Source organism: Equus przewalskii, chromosome 11, assembly GCF_037783145.1.
Source record: "Equus przewalskii isolate Varuska chromosome 11, EquPr2, whole genome shotgun sequence".
Lineage (NCBI taxonomy): Eukaryota > Metazoa > Chordata > Mammalia > Perissodactyla > Equidae > Equus > Equus przewalskii.
Window position 1 is genome coordinate 22923232 of NC_091841.1, and position 19411 is coordinate 22942642.

Genomic DNA, 19411 nt, shown 5'->3' on the forward strand with positions numbered 1-19411 from the left:
CGTCCAGAAACACACAGAAGCACCCACTAGCTCACCCCCGATGACTGACTCAGTGGGTGAGCTGGGGGACAGCAGATGGAGAAGAGTCCCTGGGGCGTGCACAGAAGGTTCTGGAAAGCCAGGGCATTGGGCAGCTGGAGGGCTGCTGGGAAAGGGTTCTGGTTTCTCTAAGTGGGGTCCAGGCACCCAAAGGGCAGAAATTGCTCCTGAAGATAAGAAAGAAGGGCCTGCAGGAGAGAGGAAGGACATCTGCCTCCGTAGGGGCCACTGCTCCTGTGCGTCAGGAGGGGCCTGTCCCATGTGTGGGGAGGGGCGGAGGCTGGGAACAGACAGAGTGTATTTCACAAACTAGTAGAGTGTTTCCTGGGTGTCAGGCACTATTGTAAGTGCCTTTACAACTTGCTGATGTACTGACTTGAAACAGGCTCAGCAAGGTTCAGGAACTTCCCCCAGGTCACACAGCTAATAAGCTGGGCCTCAAACTCAGGCAGCCTGGCACAGCCTGTGCACTTAACCGCTACAGCTTGGTGGCCCCAGATGCCCCACCTCTACATCCTGTGGGTCCCTCCCTTCCTTCCTGCCCTCCTCAGGAAGAGTCACGTGTCTGGGCTGAAGCCCCAGCTGGCGGCGGCCCAGCTTTCTTCCTCGGCCTCTGGCTGTGATGCCAGCTCCACTAGGCCCTGTAACCCGATGCCAGCAAGACACAAAATGCATCAGGTTAGCTGGGCCAAGACAGAGCACACTCCCGTGTGCATCTATGCATGTGAGTGTGCTTGTCGGCTGGGGAGTGGGGAGGGGAAGAGGGACCCTGGGTGGCGGTGGGGGCCCCAGCCTCACCTTCAAAGAGGAAGGTCTCATTCCAGTGCGGGTTCAGGTTCTTCCGTTTCACCTTGGTCTCCAGCTTGTGCTTCTTGTCTGGCAGCAGGTAGATCTTGACAAAGGGGTCGCTGGTGCCGCTGAAGTCCTTGGCGGGCAGCTCCTGGGCCTTCATGATCTTCACGGTGAGCGTGGACTCCTGGAAGTTGTAGCCGACGCTGAACTGGATCCGGCCCAGGTTCTCTCGGCTGCAGCCCTCATGGGCCTCGTCCTCCTCGGAGCCTGGGGAGAGCTGGGGGCGGGGCGAGGCCAGCAGGGTTGGGGAGGATTCCGCTCCCCCAAAGCCCCCGCCACAGCCCACCTCAGTTAGGAGGCCTCCCTGGGCCCAAAGCCAGTCCAGCTGCTGAGAGCTGTGCTCTCTCCCTGGTCGCAGTGAGGGGCTGGTGGTGGCCCGTCCCACGTTCACATCTGGCTGAGGATGCTCAGGCAGAGGGCCGTGCCTGGACCAGGGTCACACAGGGAGGGAGAGAGGAGCCAGGACAGTCCCTGTCTCCTGAATCCCGCTCCCCAGCCCCAGGTCTGCCATCACCCCAGCCCCAGCCCCACCGCAGGCTGCCTTCGCCTCCCGGGTCATGGCTGTGCTGGTGCGCCCCAGGTCCCCGAGCTCCCTCCTCCGGTTTCCACGGCCCTGAGGGGCCCACTGTGAAACACACCAACGCAGACACCTGGACTCCAAAACAGATGTGGGGGATCGCTCACATCTCAAAAGAGTTTACCACGATATTTCTTTGCAAAGTGACTCTCTGGGGTTCTGAGGATGATGTGATTTACAAAATGAGAGAGGCGAGTTTTCAGGAGCAACGTCTGTTTGTGTAAGGCAGGGACACTAAAAACACGAATTCCTGGGCTCCGTCCCCAGGAGCCTGATTTGATGGGGTGGGGGGCTGGGCAGCAGAATTGTCTTAAAGGACCCTTGGATAACAGTGCTGCACACAAGGGCTGAGGACCCCTGGCAGAGAGGGCCACACCTGCCTGCAGTCCCCATCCCCCAGGGGTGGAGGCTTGGGCCAACCGGCAACGGACAGACACGTGGGGGGTGGCGTGGGTGGCCCATTCCCAGGCTGACCTTGAAAAAGTAGGAAGTAATTGGGGGGAGGGTCTCCCAGCCAAGTGTGCTCATCTGTGGCTGCTCACTGGGAACACTTGGGGAGGTTTTGGACTCCTGCCCGCCCCCTAGCCACCTGGATCCCGCCCCAGACCCTGCCCCCCCCAACTCCAGACCCAGGGGGTCCACGCGGCTCAGGCATCCTTGTCTCTAAAAGCTCCTCAGGTGATTGGATGCGAGGTAGCCAGGGTGCGACCCAGGCTACCACATTTAAGACGAAACCACTGGCACCTGCTTCTCTCCCCCCTTCTCCTGCAGGAGGCTTCGCTGTGCCCCCAGGCTCTGAAATGCTAAATAATATGGATTATAAGAATACGTATAGTGTGCGCCTGCCACGGTGGAAGACTCTTATATCACCTTCTTACTGAATCCTGACAACAGCCGGGCAGTTATCACCACTCTCTAGCTGAGGAGACTGGCCCAGAGAGGTTAAGTCACGCGTCGAAGTTTGCACAGCAGTGTGACCCTCTCTGATTGGAAAGTCCACTCTTTCCACCAAAGCAGGCCCACATTCCAGGGCCATTTTGAGACTCCCCCTACAAGCCAGTGAGGCCTCACTTGCCCCAGGGGAGAAACATCCAAATCACACTAATAATAGTAACGACCACTTGCCTGGTCATGCCCTGCACTGTGCGCTTTGCGCTCATTGACTGCCTACAACATCCAGACGAGGCGGGCACTCCCACGTTCCAATTTGCTTTGGGGCACTAGGAGATTATTGTCGCAAGTCGCCTGTGAACCCGAGTCAGCGCCCAGCCTGGCCATCCTGAGCCCCTGACCAGCTGCCCTCACTCTCACACTCAGATCTGGTGTCTGGGGCTTCACCCGCCGCACCCCAGGTCTGCTTGGAGGTGGAAGGGGCCTTGGCTGCCTCCCTGGCTCTTCCTCACAGTGGGAGAAGGTCCCTCCAGCCCCCACCCCTGGATCCAGAGCAGAGCCAGGGAGCTGCATGCTCCACCCCAGGCCCGCGGTGCATGTGGCTTCTCTCCCCAGATCCACTTTTCCCCTGGCCTTCCTCTCCCTCCTTGTACCAGCCCCACTCCCTTTGAACCTCAGTTTCCGCATCTGCAGAACGGGACCTCAAGACCTATCTTGTGGGGATCCTGGTTGGGGGGGGGGTCCATGTCCCTTCCACAGTCCTCCTCTGCAGCCCGGCCCCAGGCTGTTGCTGTTGCTGTGGACCAAGACCCTGGAGCGTGCCTGAGCACACAGAGCCTGCAGGCCATGTGTCCCTCCCCATTCCTTCTAAAATTGAGGTGGAGTCCCTGGTGGCCCCAGCCCCGCCTGAGGTCCCTCTGGTCACTTGGCTCTTGGTTCCCAAACGAGGTGGTCACGTAGGGGTGGGTGGGAGGCCCAAGCTGGGCCAAGTGGCCTTCACCTCAAAAGGGGGCAGCAGCTTTGTGCCTGCTCCCAGGCTTTCCGAAGCACAGCTCTGAGCCCTAATTAACCAGCCGGGGCAGCTCCAGGAGCTGTCTCCACGGCAACCAGGCTGGCCATTCCCCCCCACTTAGGCCCCCAGGGAGGTGCCGCCTGAGCCCCTGCTCCAGCTGAAGTTAGCATCAAAAAGCATCCAGCTAGCCCACAGCAGGGTAGTGTGGGGTGACTCAGATGGGGGTGTGGCCCGGCCTCCTCTCTGACCCCCTCCTCTGGATCTCTTCTTCTGGCCAGCTGTGGGTGCCTGACTCCTCCTGTCTCCTGACCCCCAGCTTCTGGCAGCCTAGGGGAGCTCAGACAGCGGTTTACTTCTGTCCTGCTCATCTTTGTCATCGCTATTAATGCCAGTGACCTAGCTTTGGCCTAGGGCTGGACAATTAGACCCTGCCTGCCCCGCTCTGAGCATCCGCTGGGGCCTGCACTTCCTTCCTGTGCCTGTGGCTGTCGGCCCCTCCCTGGGGATAGCAAGGGGCAGGCAAGCTGGCTGGGAAAGGGCCGTCCTTTCTGGGAACCTGGCTACCAGGAAGCTGTAACCAATTAAGAAGCCGTTCAGGGAGGCAGGATGGGCTGTGGCAATGGCCCGTCCAGACGAGAGGATGGTGGGTCCATCCACATGGGCGGGGGAAGACGGACGGGAGGGCAGCGGAGGGCCAGGCCTGGGGGGTGGGGAGAAGGGGGAGAGGTGGGGAGGCCCAAGAGAGACCAGCTCTGGAACAGGGAAAATCTGGTGTTCCAAACTACATCCAAGAGAAACGGAAACTCTTGGCCCCACCTCCGGCCCGCTGCCTGGGAATCTGCATTTTTAACAAGATTCCCCTGGTGATTCATGTGCATATTACAATTTGAGAGGCACTGGGCTGGAAAAGGGCAGTGGGGGTGGATGGTTAGAGCCGGCTGGAACCCTAACTGGCAAAGGATGAGGTCTGGTGCTCTGCGGGCCTCAGGAGGGTGGCGGCCGCTGGTGCCAGAGCAAGAGAAACTATGAACTGAATGACGTCAGGACCGCCGACGGCCTGAGAGCCCACCAGGCCCGCGTCCCCTCTCTCTACCAGGTCACGTCCAGTAGGATCACAGCAGGCGCCAGGTTCCGGGCCTCACGTCCTCTCCAAGCCGTCCTAGGGCTTCTGAGCTGCCAACCTTTACCTGACTCCTGCCTGCAAACCTCGGCTGCCCAATCAGAGTGTCCTCATCCTGCAGGTCCCGCCCCTCCGGGGGCTCTTTGGAAAGCATAGCGGGGCTAATGGCCGTGACTCACCGCTGCCACCAGGGGGCGCCATGTGAAGCCACAACCTCTCCCGGGGTGAAAACGCGCAGAACCATGGGGCTGGGATCCTGGTGGGGCGGCACGTGGACAGAAGGGATCATGACCAGGGGGGGAACCTGCTCTCCTGTTCTCTTTGGGCCTCAGGTGGCTCCCCAGAACGGGGGTTGGGGGAGGTCCCTGGGATGAGGATATGAGCCTCGCTCCCCTGGGAGCTCCTCCTCAGACGTCCACTCGGTGGGACCCACGCCACTCAGGGAGGGGACACCTCCTGTCCCAAGTCCTCTGCCCACTGGCCTTTCCTTCTAGGATCATAAAAATACTTCCCACGAGCACGTTTCCGTAGGCCGCAGCACCACCGAGAAAGAGGCTGGAGGAGGATGGGCATTCTTATTCTCACCTGACAAACGAGGAAACTGAGGCACAGAGAGGCTATTTTGGCGAAAGAGCTGGGAAAAGAACCCAGGCCTCGCTCACTCAGTCACCGTGCTGGTTCGCCTTCCTGAGCCAACTTCGCCAAACACTGTCACCAATTTCCACGCACGCTCCTCCCCCCGCCTCCCAGCCCCGCCCCTCTCACCATGAGCATCTCGCTGGTGAGGGAGTTGACGAGGTCGGAGACGGAGGAGCGCGGCTCTGTCCGGCGGTCAGACTCATCGTGGGGCGTCTGGCCCGGCACTGGCGCTGTGTTCACCACCTTCCCTCCTGTAGGCAACCTGGGGGCGGGGCAGGGGGTCCGAATGAGCTTGGCTGGGGAGGTGCGCTGGGCTGGGCACCACGGGCCTGGGTGGCGGCTGGACCTTCTCTGAGACCCAAGCAGCGGCCACCTCCAGCGGGCCGGCAGGAGCTATGCTCTTGTCCGGGGGAGCCTGGTTTTCCCCTGAGACCAGCGCTCAGGGCTCATCCCCCTCGGCTCTGCCCCAGAGTGATATGGCTTGGCTGTCCCTGTGGGTGCACCCACACCTCCTATTGACCAGAAAATCCCCTCGCTCCAGTCACTGCTTGCATGGTGGTCTCTGAGCATGCCTCCCTCCCCAGAAGCCCCCTCACCCCTGCTGGCCCCAGCCCGGGAGGGGAAGCTCCCCAGGTGGCCTGTCCAGGTCACCTCTCCCCGTCATTACCCTCTGCAGACACACCCAGAGCGCCCATCTCCTGAAGGCACCACCTTCGTTTATTCAGGCTCAGCGAGAACAGACGTGCCCGTCAGACACGAGGCTGACCAGGCGAGCTCAGGACCACTGTCCACACAGCTCTGTCCAGTAGAACTTTCTACGATGACATCAGTGTTCTATATCTGCACTGGCCACGTGTGGCTACTGAGCATTTGAAATGTGGCTAGTGAGACTGAGGACTGAAGTTTTAATTTGGTTTGACTTCATTTAGATTTAAATAGCCACCCACTGGATGCGGCAAGTCTACCTCTCCTTGCTCCCCAGTGCCCACCCTTCTCCCACTCTGACCACTGCACGTGTGATAAGGCTGTCACTCAGGGTCAGAGGAAGACGGGGCGCCACTGAGGAGCCCCGGATCTGACTGTTCCACGTGAGGCCCTGTCTGCACCCCAACTCCAGGCTGTTCCCAGGAAGCGGGGCTCTCTGGCCCAGTGGCTGGGTTGTGAGCCCAGCCTCCGTCCAGCTGGGGCTCAGAAAGGGGGCACTAAAAGGCTGCCCAGGGACCAGGCTGGAACATCCCATGAGGAGGAGAGGTGGGGGCAGGCAGCTAGGAAGAGACGGGGAGACTGGCAGCACGGGGCTTGAGACAGGCTACAACAGAACAGCTTTGAGAACCAGAGCCACAGACTGAGACACACACAGGCTGGACACAAGCCATGGCCTCGGTATGGACCAGCCGCCAGCACACAGTTGGCCACCACAGGCAGACATGCACGGAATATGCCGGGCCCTGGAGGGGAGACACCAGGGCCCAACAGCAAGGCGTGCACACACAGGCACACACACACACACACACGAGTGCACACAAGCCTGACACTCAGAGCAATAGGGAGAGAATAGGAGGGGCAACCAGGCAGGTCACCAGAGCAGTGAGATGACACATATACAGCAATGCACACACTTAGATCCGCAGAGAAAACATTCAGGGGGGACCCAGGCATGCCCAGGTGTGCACATGAATTGGGATAAACTGAAACAGAAAAAGCAGGGAGCGGTTCCAGAATCGGACGCACGACGCACCTGCTGTGAGAACCTGGGCTTGCCTGGACGACACAGAAATGCCCCACCCCGCCCGGGACACAAGGGGCGTCTGTCCCAGAGGTGCGGCCACAGCAGAGCACGCACATACAGGACACACACACGGACACACACGGCAGAGCATACACACACATGAACACACGCACGTGGACACGTGCTCACGCAGGCAGGCACGGGGAGGAAGAGGAGACTGAAATAGCTGGAGAGGTAAAGTCAGGTTAAAAATAGAGTGGGAGAGGAGGAGAGAGCATGAGATTGACTGCTGCAGGTATGAGAAAGTCGGAGTTATTTTGGCCACACCACAGCGTCAGCACAGCTGCAAAGCAGCCTGGGAAAAGATGGTCAGCGCCACGGAAGCTATCGGAGGTCACAGGACAGAGAGAGACAGAGAGACAAGGGCACAGAGAGGCAGAGGGAAAGGCGGAGGGGCCCGTCGCTGGCCCGGGGACATCCCTGTGAGGAGCAGATGGGAGGAAGGAGGGGGGAGAGAGAGAGGCCAAGAAGGGTTAGTCGGAGACGAGTGAAGAAGGCTGCAGGGCGGACAGGGGGACAGGAGGAGCGAGCGGCCGAGGGGAGAGGCGGAGAGGAGGCAGGGGACACACACCAGGACAGAAGAAACATGGTGGCTTCGGGGCAAGGAGAGTGATGGGGTGGCCAGGTCCCCGCCCTGCCCAGCGCCCCACTTGGGTGGGGGTGGGGCCACGGTGGAAACCATTTGGATCCCAAGGAGCAATGGTGGAAGGGATGGCTGAGAGCATGCGGTGGGGATGGGTGCAGGGCGGAATGGGCACAGCTGGGCCTGGGACCCAGGGGCGGCCTTGGCCTCCTTCCCTCCCTCTCTGGCCCAGGAGCATTCTGAAGTTCTTGGGGCCCACTGTGCTGAGGCCCAGGGACTGGTGGATCCCAGATGGGGGTCTTCAGGGCCACCAAGAATCCTGGCAGTGGGGGGCAGGGACACACCTTCCCATCTCCGTGTTGTTTGCTAGACGCAGCCCGACCTCCCCTGGGACCTAGAGCGGCTGCTCTGCCTCCTGGGGCCCTCCTGTCTCCCAGGAGCCTGCTGCTAACAGACCTCAGGGGCTCAGCATCTTCCCCAACAACAGCCACCCACCCCTTACTCTGGAGACATCTGGCAGAGGGATCAGCTGGGTGGAGAAAGGGGGACTGGGGCAGAAGGGCAGACCCTGAGTCTGGAGGCAGAAGCTGAAGAGGAAGAGGCAGCCGGCCCAGGCCCACTATTCCAAGGTCCAAGGAGCCAGAAGCCCAGAGGGCTGGAGCCCTAAGGTGCCCGTGGCCTGGTGGGTGGTACCAACGCCAAGCTTGGGATGGGGAGAGTGCTGGGGAGGAGGCGCTGGATTCCGGACACCCTCGCAACGGCCAGTCACCCCAGGGGCCATGAGAAATGAGTTTCCAGGATGGGGTGGGTATGACCAGGTGGGAATGGCACGGGTCCACTCGGAAAGTCAGGGCAGGTGGGGGCCAGGGCCGGTGGCCTCCCCCTCCACACCCCTCTTTCCCAGGAAGGCCAGGGACAACTGATGTAATGATCAGAAGGGATGGGTGTGTTAAAATATGGAGTGAGACCTGAGTGGCAAGGAGGTAAATATAGGCTGTGGGTGAAAATGGAGCCAGTTAATTAACACATGGGTGATGAGAAATCTCGTTTCCAGCCTGCATGTGTTCCCTCACGCTTCACACCTCTCCCGTCAAGGGCTCGGGTTCTTAGCAGGCTTTTGGAGGGCTCCGGCCCCCCTCCTGCAGCCTCTCGCCTCTGGCCCCCCGGCCCTCTCCCCGTGGCCCTCAGGCCTGCCTGCAGCCCAGCTCTGAGGCCCCAACCCAGGAAGCCGGGACTCCTGTAGCGCCAGGTGTGTTGGAGGGGGCGGGCTCTGTTCCTCCCGCACCCTAGGACTCGGGCTCAGGGTGTGACACCATCTGTGCCACTGAGTGAAGCTCTCCCCTCCCACTCTCTGGGGACTTCCAGCTATGCCTGGGGACATGCAACTGGGGACTCGAGATGGGGAGAAAATGAGAAGGCTGGTCTCCAGAAGCCACCAGAGGGACAGGCAAGTCAGCTAATTCTTGGCCTAACCCTCCCTAGCCCACAGGCCCCTGGCAGCAGCCTGGGACAGTCCCCTCCTGCCCCTAAGGGCCTCTTCAGGAAAGTCAGGGACTCTAACAAGTGCCCCAGCCCGAGGGCCTGTTCCCCTATGAGAAGCTTAGCATGTCCCAGCTGGAAGAGGTCACCCTGTTCAAGCCTTCATTTGACAGCCCAGGAAGCAGAGGCCCAGAGAGCCTGTGACTTGCCCAAGGTTGCAGAGTGAGGCTCTGGCAGAACCAGAGCTAGAAGGCCAGCATCCTGCCTGCTAGGCCACATGCTCTCCTGTCTGATGAGAAGCAGACCTGACCAAGATGATGAGCCATCCTCCCACGACCACAGGTGTGTGGCCACCCGGCCCAAGGCCAGGAGCAAGGAGGCGGCCAGGCGAGGGTCACCCCACCTATGTGATGCCACCAGAGCCCTAGGACCTCCAACCTTTCCCAGTCCCCCTCCCGAGGGCTCCACCCCCTCCTCGAGATGGGGGGGCATCAGGAGATGCTTCCCTGAGTTCCTGGTGGCCGAGGCTATGGACCGCTATATGCCTAGCCCTCTCTCAGCCTGTGTGGTGGCCACACGGGCTACTCCTGGTTGCCACAGGGCCCTGAGAGCCAGCAGCAGAGCTCCCAGCTGCTCTCGGCTCCTTACCCCGTTCCCTCCTCCTGGTGTCTCAAGCTCAGGGCTGCTTTTCTGGTTCTTTCTGGTCACCGGGCCTCTCCCATGGCCCAGACCCTCCCCCCACGGGGCTCTTCCATCAGCCAGCAGCCCAGTCACCCCCTTGCAGCGGGTGTTCCAGGCACGAGGGAGGTTGCGGTGGCGGGGATGAGGGAGACTAGGCTGGCGCCCCTTCCCTAACATCCCCCCCACCCACCAACCACCAGAGAAACTGGGATTTCCGGGTCGGGGGTGGGGCAGAGATGAAGGATGAGGGGGCAGCAGAGGGGGGCCAAGCAGGAAGATGGGGCAGACAGGCTGGCTTGCTCCGGGCGAGGGCAAGCGTGCCCGGGAGCAGGCTTGATCCAGAATGGTCCCAGGACGGCCGCATGGCCTCAGACCCGGGGGACACCACCGGGGTGGCGTGTGTGAGGGCACCGGCTGGGGAGGGGCTGTCCTCCCGCTCAGCATCCGCTGAAGGCGCCGCCACCTCGTCCAGCAGCCGGGCCAGTGGAGGCAGGTGGCCCCTCCGCGCCTCCTTTTCTGCCGTTGCCGCCGCCGCAGGCCCTCGCCTGTGCTCGTACCTCTTGTCCCCCTGAGCGTTCTGGTTCTGCTGGGTTCCTGGGTTTTGCAGGTCAGGGATATTGGCAAAGTCATCCTGTTCCGAAAGCCCTAAGACCAAGGATAGCACCACCATCCGGCCTTCCCTGCCCGGGGTGGGGGCAGCCCACCAGCCGGGGTGACATGAGGAGGCCCCATAGGCGGGGGCAGGGAGGGGAAGGAGAGAGAGACAGAGACAAAGAGAGAGAAGAAACAAGCGTAAGAAACTGGCCCTGCAGGAGAGAAAACAAACTTCAGCACTGTCAACAGTTGGAGAGCAGAGCAGGGTGGAGGCGGGGAGGGAGGGGATGGAGGGGAGGCGTCCACGGCCTGAGGTCCAGCTCGCCTGGGGCCAGAGCAAGATTCTCTGGAGAGAAACGGGCCAGGGCTGGGCAGAGGCCTACTGAGATGGCATGTGGATGGGACCGTTCCGAGGAGACACACGGGGAAGGCTGGGGGGGAGAGCGGAACACAGGCCCTGGGACACGGCCGATTTCTAAAGCTAATTCATCTCCCTTCCCACCATCCGGGCCCCTGGGAGAAGAGGGTCGGGCTCTGTCACCATCTTGCGACTGTGCAGGTAGGTTTGGGAGGTTCTTGGAAAGTTTGGAAATCCAGTGGGCACCGCGCCCAGGCTTCTGGAAGCCCCTCGTAAAGACATGTCTCGGTCATGGTCAGCCAGATGTCCTTGATGCCAGGAGGGGTCTTAGGAGCTCCCTCCCCCAGTCCCTGGCCTCACAGCCCTTCAGAGAAGAATGGAAGTCCCTTTAGGCACACGGCATGTGGCCATCGTGGGCCTTCTCCTGTGTCCCCCTTCCCAGACACCCAGGGAACCACCACCAAGGTTTGTGGGTCCAGTCCAGGGGCCTTTCCTTGGGGAAGTCGTCCAGAAGACACCAAAAAACAAAGGTGGAGAGAGAGAAAGTGCAGAAACTTGGCAAGGTCTGGAGAAGTCCCGGCAGGACTCGAGGGAGCCTGTGTGCACAGCGAGGACAGTGTGGAGGAGGCTGGGCAGTCGAGGCAGACAAGGAGAAGGCGAGAACCCCTCGGAGCTGACGTGTGGGCAGCAGTGTGGGGCCGGAGGTCCAGCTGTGACATCTTTAGAATGGAGCCTTCTCAGAGAACCGCTGGACAACTGCATTTTCCAGGGATGAAAAGTGACCTGCTACCCCTCAAAACCACCTGAGTTTGTGGGCATTTTCTGGATGTTTCGTGGAGCTCATCCAGCGTTGGTTCTCTCATCCAAACAAAGGGACAGGGATTCTTGGATGGGGCAGGCATGAAGGCATGACTCAAGAAGGGCCAAGGGAAAGATGGTAAGCCTGACGGAATGTTCCAGAAGTCTACAACTTCAAACCATCACCCAGGAGGGCAAAGTTTAGAGAGGAACAGCTAGCTATGGCTATTTCCCAAAGAGGTTGTCAAAAAAGGACCTTTAGGGGCCAGCTTGGTGGTGTAGTGGTTAAGTTCACATGCTCTGCTTCAGTGGCCTGGGGTACACAGGTTCGGATCCCAGGCATGGACCTACACACCTCTCATCAAGCCATGCTGTGGCAGCGACCCACATACAAAATAGAGAAGACTGGCACAGATGTTAGCACAGGGATAATCTTCCTCAGCAAAAAAGAAAAAAGAAAGAAAAAAAGGAACTCTAGCAGGTGAGAAATGGCGTCTGAGGGGAGCAGTGGGGACACAGGGGTCTTAGAAAATGGGAGAGGGCAGTGGGGTCTGAGGGAGGGGAGAAAGCTAAGTGGCCGCACTGTCTTCTCTTTGTATCTTTGTCCCGGGCGCAGTCACTCCAGGCTGACGCTTGCACTGGCATCTAACTTTTGGGGGAAAACTCCCCACTTCGCTCAGGACAAATCCACATTTTCTTTGTTCTCTGCCCACCGGTGCTGCCGTCGAGTTGGTAAAATTCCATTTGGCTGCCTGGGAGCTGGTTGAGCTGGGGGAAGGCGAACCCAGCGAAAACAACATGTTTTTCCCGGTTAATGCATTTTTCAGACATTCCTTTGGTTCTTCTTAAAAACAAAGGGCTCCTCTGCATAATTTCCCAATTTGTCATTCTCTCTGGCATGGCAGGCCACAACGGCAAGAGGGGGAGATTTGGGGTGAAGCTGGTGGTGTCGGGGGGTGACACCCTTTCAGCAGGAGCAAAGCCTCCCTCCCGGCAAGACGGGGTGGGATCTTGGGGGGGGGGGCTGTCTAGCCTCCCCCCCCACCTTGACTCTCTACCTGGGCCACCAGCTTTTGGGGCAAGAGAAGGGCCTCAGAAGCATGCCAGCTAAACCGAAGGCGGGGGTCAGGGGTCGGGAAACTACAGCTGGTGGCCTGTTTTTGCACAGCCCACAAGCTAAGAATGGTTTGTACATTTTTAAATGCGATCGAGACCACATGTGTCCTGCAGAGCCTAAAATATTTATAATCTGGCCCTTTACAGAAAAAGTTTGCCGACCCCTGCGGTGCGGAGCTACAGGCGGAGGAGGTAGTGGGTAGGGTGAGCTCTGGAGGTGGCTGGCAAGTGAGGGGCACCAAAGTGGGCAGAAGCAGCGTGGACAAAGGATGCTGGCAAAGGCACTGGCAAGGGACCACCGCTCATCCAATCCTGGCTGACGAGGGAGGCGGTGGGCAGAGAAGAGTTGGTGCACAGGGGCTTTCACGAAGCTGGCTCCTTTCTTCCCAGAGTGTGGGGACGGCCCCTGTGCCAGTGTGACGGCGGCTAGAACAGGAGGCAGGGTGATGGCTGTGCAAAGAGCAGCCGGAGGTCAGGAGGAACAGAGGGGAGCAGGGGCCCGGCTGGTCCTCAGTTCTGTTCAAGCCACAGCAGAACCACTTCCTTCCACTCTCTGAATCCACACCAGTGCCATGGAATCTGTCCCAAAACAAACCACCACTTGGAAGTCAGAAGGCTCTGGTGGGCATCTTGTCTCATGCAGGCATCCAGGTGGATCCATGAGGGTCCCTGGGTCGGGGAGAGCCCAGAATGCACTGCCCGATTTGCCAAGTAGAGTCACAGGTGGCATGTCCTGCTGGGCCAGGGCCACAGCCCACTTGCACGGGTGTGGGAAGCTGTCAGAGTGCCTTGCCCAGGGGCAGCACTCCTGTCCACCCTGGAAGCTCGGGCTGGGGTCTCAGCCAGAGGAGAGGCAGGATGCTCCGAGGGACTTGCATGCCTGTAGAATCCTTGTATCTTGCCAATGAGCTGGGCCTTGACCTTGGCCTTCCCCTTCCCCCTCCCTGTCTCCTCTCCCAGGCTTAGTGTGCTGGTCTCCTGCTCCGTGAAAAGTGCTCCCAGGGAAGACCTGGGCGAGAGGAATAATCCCCAGAGCCTGGAAGGAAGGTCATGTTAGGCCGGAGGAGGTGGGAGATGTCAGGGACCAAAGCCCAGGCCTGCCCTGGGCTCTGAGAGTGAGTGCAGAGGGCCAGAGGGATGCCAGGGAGAGGGCACCCTGGGTGGGGCCCCTATCAACAAGGGGTGGGGACACACAGCCGGGGAGGGGGGGAATGGCTGAGGTTAGACATCGATGGCGTGTTGTTATTTCTCAGACCTGTACCCGAGAAAGAAGGCTCTGACTTGGAAACGACATTTTCTAAAGCTTTGGGGGAACATCCGACGTTTTGTCCTCTGGGGATGGGTCGTGACGGGAGCCAGGGCGGGAGCTGGAGGACAGGTGGCTATGGAAGGTCGGAGAGGCAGAGGACAGGGCCGATGGCAGGGACAGGGGAAGTGAGAGGGAGGGAGGAAGTGGGGGCAGGAAGGCGAGCAGAGTCGGGTTACAGAGAAGTGAACTGGAGAGGAGGAGGAAGGGCCTGGGAGATGGAGCAAAAGGAGACCAGGTTTGGACAGGAGCAGGGGAGGAGAGAGGTCACAGGAGCACAGGGAGCAGAGGGCGAGGCTGGCAGGGTGGCCAGGAGCAGCCTGGGACTAGCCGGAAAGAACAGACAGATCTGGGCACCGCAGCAGCAACCTCCAGTGTCTCCACTGACTTTTAGGGGGGACCTTGTCTGAGCCCCAAAGGTACCAAGGGGGGTTGGGGTCCTCAGAGGGGTGGCTCAGATACGAAGCCTTCCCTGGGGGGCTTTAGGCACAAGCCACGAGCCACAAGAGGCTGGGGATGGGGGGCGGCCAAGTCTGCTAGGCACCCTGCCGTGGAGATGAAGGACCATGAGCAGGACAGCTGCTCTCAAGGAGATGTGGGGGAAAGAGGCTGGGTCGGGGAGGTGGGGGGCTGGGCCGCTCCAGGGGGGGGACTTACAGGAAGGATTTCATGTCCAAGCCTCGGTTTCGAATCTGCCCCACCACGTGGTCCCAGCTGCCCGGGTTGGAGCGGCTGCGGCCCCCGGCCGCCCGGTACTTGGAGCCGGCCGAGGCGCCCTGCCGAGCCTGGCCCCGGCCATAGGCCCGGGAGTTGGCGCCAGGCACCGAGCCCGTGTGGGCCTGCAGCTGGCCCAGGCTCTGGCTGGTGGTGGGCTGGCTGGGCTGCCGGCCCCGCTGGTGTTGGCTCAGCGGCTGCTGCAGGCTCTGTTGCCGCATCAGGGTGCGGGGTCGCTGGCATTTCGGCTCTCCCGTGGAGCTGGGGATAGACTCAAGGGTAGTGGCCGTGGACAGGGTGGAGTCCTCGAAACTTGGGGCGGGTGGAGGAGAGGAGAGAAAGGAGAAGCAGGTGAAGGGATCACAGTGGAGGAGCAGGAAGCCCGGGGCCAGGACTAGGAGGCCCCCGTGGAGGGCGCGCTCTGCTGAACCTCGCCAGGCCTCCATGGGAGATGTCGCCGCTGCCGTCGCTGCCATCACCTCACCCGGGAGGCCGCAAAGCCCTGCGCCCACCCTGAGGCCCCCAGGTCGGCCCTGCCCAGCCCACCCTCTGGCCTGGGCTCAGCCTAGGCCCGAATACCTGCTGTCTGAGCCGACCTCTTTGCTGCTCTGAGTGGGCCTCAGGAGCTGTGGAGGCTGCGTGGTGAAGGCGGTCCCAGGGCCCTGCGGCTGCCTGTCGTGTTGGGATGGGAGGGGGTGGAGGGACCTGCTGCCACCTCCTCCCGCTGTCTCACCGGGGGACCCCAACAAAGGCTGCCTCTGTGTTCTAAGTACTACTAGCCTTTGGAGACACGAGGAAATCCAGCCCAGGGCATAGCTGGCCTAGTAATGCTTGGTGAGTCGGGGGAAGTCAGCACTTCCTACATTTTGTCCAAGGAGGGTCCTCGGGCTCCCAGACCTCGGCCCTGCGGCCAGGGCTGCCTTAGGATTCGGGCTCTGGGGCAGATCTTTGCCCTCCTCCCAGATTTCCCTGTTTCTGAGGTTCAGTGTCTTTTCCTGGTATCTTGGGAACGACTCCCAGTCTGAGGAGAGGACCCAGGAAAGGAGCAGATGAGGTGGGAGCTCCTGTAGCCACTTGTGGCCTCTTTGCCACAATTCTGATGGAAAACAGGGCGACTGTCCTCTCCTCTATGCATTTGCAAGGGGGCACCTGCCTCATGGGTCCGCCAGCATCTCTGAAAAGTGCTGGGAATGGGGGCAGGGACAGAGAGGAAAAAGGATGTGGCTGAACAGAGGTGGTGTGAGGTCAGAGGGACCCAGGTTCAAAGCTCGTCTCTGCTGCTTCCTAACTGGGACTTCGGAAAAGGGAGGCCACCTCTTGGTTTCTTCATCTGTAAAATGGGGGTAAGAGAATAACCCCTGAGCTGCCTCCATTGGGGGGTTGCCACGAGGACCTAATAAGGTTGGGCCCGGGGATGTGTGGCATCACTCAGTCTCCTCATGCCAGTGGTAGTTGCAAACGTGTCAGGAGATGGAGGCAGAAGGAGTAGAGACTCCTGGCCTCCCCCAGACAACCTGCCTGCTTTATCCCCTGGCCAGAGATTTCAGTCCAGGCAGGGCCAGAGCCTCGGAAGTCGCAGCCTCTTCCTCCTCTGCCCCTCCCCTGCATCTCCCAATCCCGTGGCCTAGGGCAGGCGTGGGCAAACTATAGCCTGTGGGCCAAATCCGGCCTGCCACTTGCTTTTGTCAATAAAGTTTTATTGGAACGCAGCCACACAGTCATTCATTTACATCCTGTCTATGGCTGCTTTGGGACTACAACAGCAGGGTTGACTGGTTGTAAAAGAGGCTATGTGACTTATAAAGCCTAAATACTTCTCAACTGGCCCTTTAAAGAGAAAGCTTGCCCATTCCTGATCTAGGGCTACAGGGCAGCCCCGTACCCGGGGAGGCGTCCCAGGGCCCTTGGAGCCGCTTTCACCACTGCAGCCAGACCTCAGCTCTGCTCACCCCCTGAGCCTACCCTGGGAACCAAAGGACAACAGTTAGCTGCCCCTGTGGGCTGAGAGAGAGAAAGAAAGAGAGGAGAGAGAGCCAAAGAAAGTCAGAGAATAGTAAAGAGAGAATAAGAGAAAGAAAGAGAGAGAGAAAGAAAAGCAAAACGTGGCTTTCACTGGGGTCTCAGAGGGGGCAGCAGCCTTGCCGGGCTCGGGCTTGGAATCAGGGCTACCACCAGCCGCAGGTTTAGGCCTGGCCGGCCAGCTAGGCCCACAGCTCCCGGAGGGCAGGAGAGGCAGGAGGAGGACAGCACTTGTGGGGCCGCCTCCTCTTTGCTGACCTCATTTTGGTTTCCTATCACATCCCAAATTAGTCCAATTTACAACCTCTCAGTCACAGGAAACTAAAATTGGTTCCTCCAGGCCTGGAGCCAGTGGATGGCATGGAGGCCTCAGCCAGCCTGGAGTCTGTGGCCGGAGCAGCTGGGGGCAGGTGGGGCGCTGGGCCTGGCTCTCTGATGGGGTATGGGGCTTCCCTCTGGGTCCCTCCTGAGGCCTGATGTCAAGGAAGAAACTGGCCTGTGTTCCCTTAGGCCAACAGGCAATGAGGTGTCAGCGCAGTGGCCCTCAGTGGTCCCAATGGTGAGAACCAGGGGCCATCTGAGAAAAGCCAGGAGTGCCCTGAGTTGAGACAAGGGGACAGCCCAACAGCTAAGAAGGGGTCAGGGCTGTCAGCCTTCTAAGTGAGAGGCCGCCCCACTAGCTGAGAATGAGGCAGTTCTAAAAGCTGAAAATGGAACCTACGTCCCAATGGGTGAGAATGGTCATAGTTCAAAGGATTTAGAGCCTGGAAGAGCTCAGCTGTGGGGAAATGGAAGGTTCTAAAAGGTTCTAAAAGCCAAGATGAGAAAGGCTGCCCCATGCCAGGGGTAGGGGTGGGGAGTGGGAAACATACTATCTGCCGAGATTAGGGGCTTAACCCTACATCCATGGCTCAAGAGAGGGACCGACTGTCTGTCTGGCAAGCTCAGATAGCTATTAAAAAGGAAACAGTCCTGTCTGATGTCCAGACCACCCTAGTCAGAGAAGAGAAGCTAGCTGGGGCTCAACAACCCAACCGCCAAGAACACATAATCCCAACAGCTGACAGTGGGATAGCTCGCTGACCAAGACTGGGACAGCCAATGGGGATGGCTGGGATGAGGATGAATCAGTGGGGACAGCCCGGCTGCTCATGGTGGGCCTGCATAACAGATGGTGTTATGGTGCAAGCAAGACTGGGACACACCAATGGAGTCACCTGATGGTCAAATATGGAATGGCTCAACCTCTGGGTCTAGAGCCATCTGCTGGCTGTAAGAGGTAAGGCCCAGTGTCCGATGAGTGGCATAAAACACAGGCTGAGTGGGCCGGCTCCCCAAGGATGGGGTGGTCTGATGGCTGAACAACCACAGGTCTGCTGCCCACGGAGGGATGACCTCACGGCTGAGATGGGACGGCCAATCAAAGAGGATGGGATGACCCAAGGACTGAAATGAAGCTGCCCTGGTGGCAGAAAATGGAATGACCTGGTCACTGGCAAAGAAAGAGACTGATGGGGGCAGCAGCCGGAGGCTGAGGTGCGACACTGCATGGCTGTTAGTCGTGTCCGATGGCAAGGACGATGGGAGTCTCGTGAAGGGATGGAATGAGCCAGGGGCCGAGGACGGCACCTCTGGGGGCAGCAGCGGGCATGCCAGGGGTCCCGCTGTCCACCCTGGTGGGGGCAGGCCTGAGCTCATGGCTCCGGTGGCCATGGGGCCATCACTCACTTGGACAAGTTGAGCTTCCCTGCGGCCAGGTGGCTCTGCACCGTCCGCCAGCGGCCTCTCCCCGCCTTGCCACCGCTGCCCGGCTCGCTGGGGGCAGCCCCGCCGCTTCTCAAGGCGTCCTCTCCAGGTGGCGGCACCGGCGCCGGCTTCTCCCCCAGCCGGCCTTCCCGCTCCACCGCCAGCCCCGCTGCGGCGGCCACTTTGGCGCCCGACAGGAGGGTGCCACTGGAGGCAGGCACGAGGCAGCCGGGCCAGAGGGGCACCGGGGGTGGCGGTGGGGGAGAGAGGGCAGGCCACACGTGGGGGTGGGGGGGTGGAAGAGGAGGAAAAACAATAACAGATAAAAGGAAGAAAGAGACAGAGAGAGAGGAGGAGGAGAGAGACAGACGGACAAGAGACAGACAGAGAGAGAGAGAGAGACATCAGCACGGCAAATGGGTTAACAGCGGAGCCTGCAGAGAGGAGAGAGGGGGACCGGGCGGGCTCGGGGGTCGGAGAACAACGCACCACAACAACGGAGGGGGCGCCCCTCCCCACCGCCTAGGGCAGGGGCGGCGGGGGTTGGGGGAGGGCAGCCACCTCCAACTCTATCCCACAGGACAACGAAGGGTTAGCGACGGAGGAAGAGCGGGCTGTCCAGGCCAGGAGGCCCCCAGGCAGGGAGAGAGAGAAAGCCGTGTTAGTCAGAGTTCACCACCACTATCACCGCCATCACCGCCACCACCTCCACGACCACCGACCACCGACCACCACCACCGAGCAGCCAGGGCAGCAGCGCACAGCAGGGAGGAAAAAGCGAGCCACACCGGAGGGAGGGACCAAAAAACGGGCAACCCCATCCTGACTGCACAGAGGGGGGTGGGACCAGCTGGGGGGGGCCGGGTGTGGCTGCGGAGGGGGCTCTCCTGCGTGGCTGGCCCTGGGGGAGGGGACAGGAGAGGGGCAGGCAGGCCAGGGTGGGGCAGGAGGGGTTGCTCGTCTCCATGGTCAGCCTGCCCATGGGGTGCGTGGGTGGGGACGTGGGGGGAGAGGAGCAGGAGGAGAAGTGAGGGGCCGGGAAGGGGGTGGAGGGCGTGCGCAGATACTCAATACATATGATCAAACCAGGTAAAGTCA

General features: G+C 60.4%; 1 protein-coding gene and 1 long non-coding RNA gene across 14 annotated transcripts in view; one reads left to right on the forward strand and one right to left on the reverse strand.

Moving 5' to 3' along the window:
- Nucleotides 1-19411, reverse strand: part of SYT7 (synaptotagmin 7) — a 67119-nt gene that overhangs the window by 9236 nt on the left and 38472 nt on the right. For 4 of the 13 annotated variants that reach the window (XM_070564102.1, XM_070564100.1, XM_070564099.1 and 1 more), the window contains 5 exons: nucleotides 18296-18520; nucleotides 14492-14860; nucleotides 10220-10342; nucleotides 5257-5392; nucleotides 838-1108 (listed from right to left, as the gene is read on the reverse strand). In XM_070564102.1, the coding sequence (XP_070420203.1) occupies nucleotides 838-1108; nucleotides 5257-5392; nucleotides 10220-10342; nucleotides 14492-14860; nucleotides 18296-18520 (1124 nt within the window). Of the gene's footprint in view, nucleotides 1-837; nucleotides 1109-5256; nucleotides 5393-10219; nucleotides 10343-14491; nucleotides 15082-18295; nucleotides 18521-19411 lie in introns of those variants that run through there. The other 9 variants (XM_070564104.1, XM_070564101.1, XM_070564106.1 and 6 more) reach the window with 4 other exon arrangements.
- LOC139074371 (uncharacterized) lies at nucleotides 599-1673 on the forward strand. The gene is made up of 2 exons (XR_011523928.1): nucleotides 599-763; nucleotides 923-1673. It is a non-coding gene; the product is annotated as an uncharacterized lncRNA (long non-coding RNA).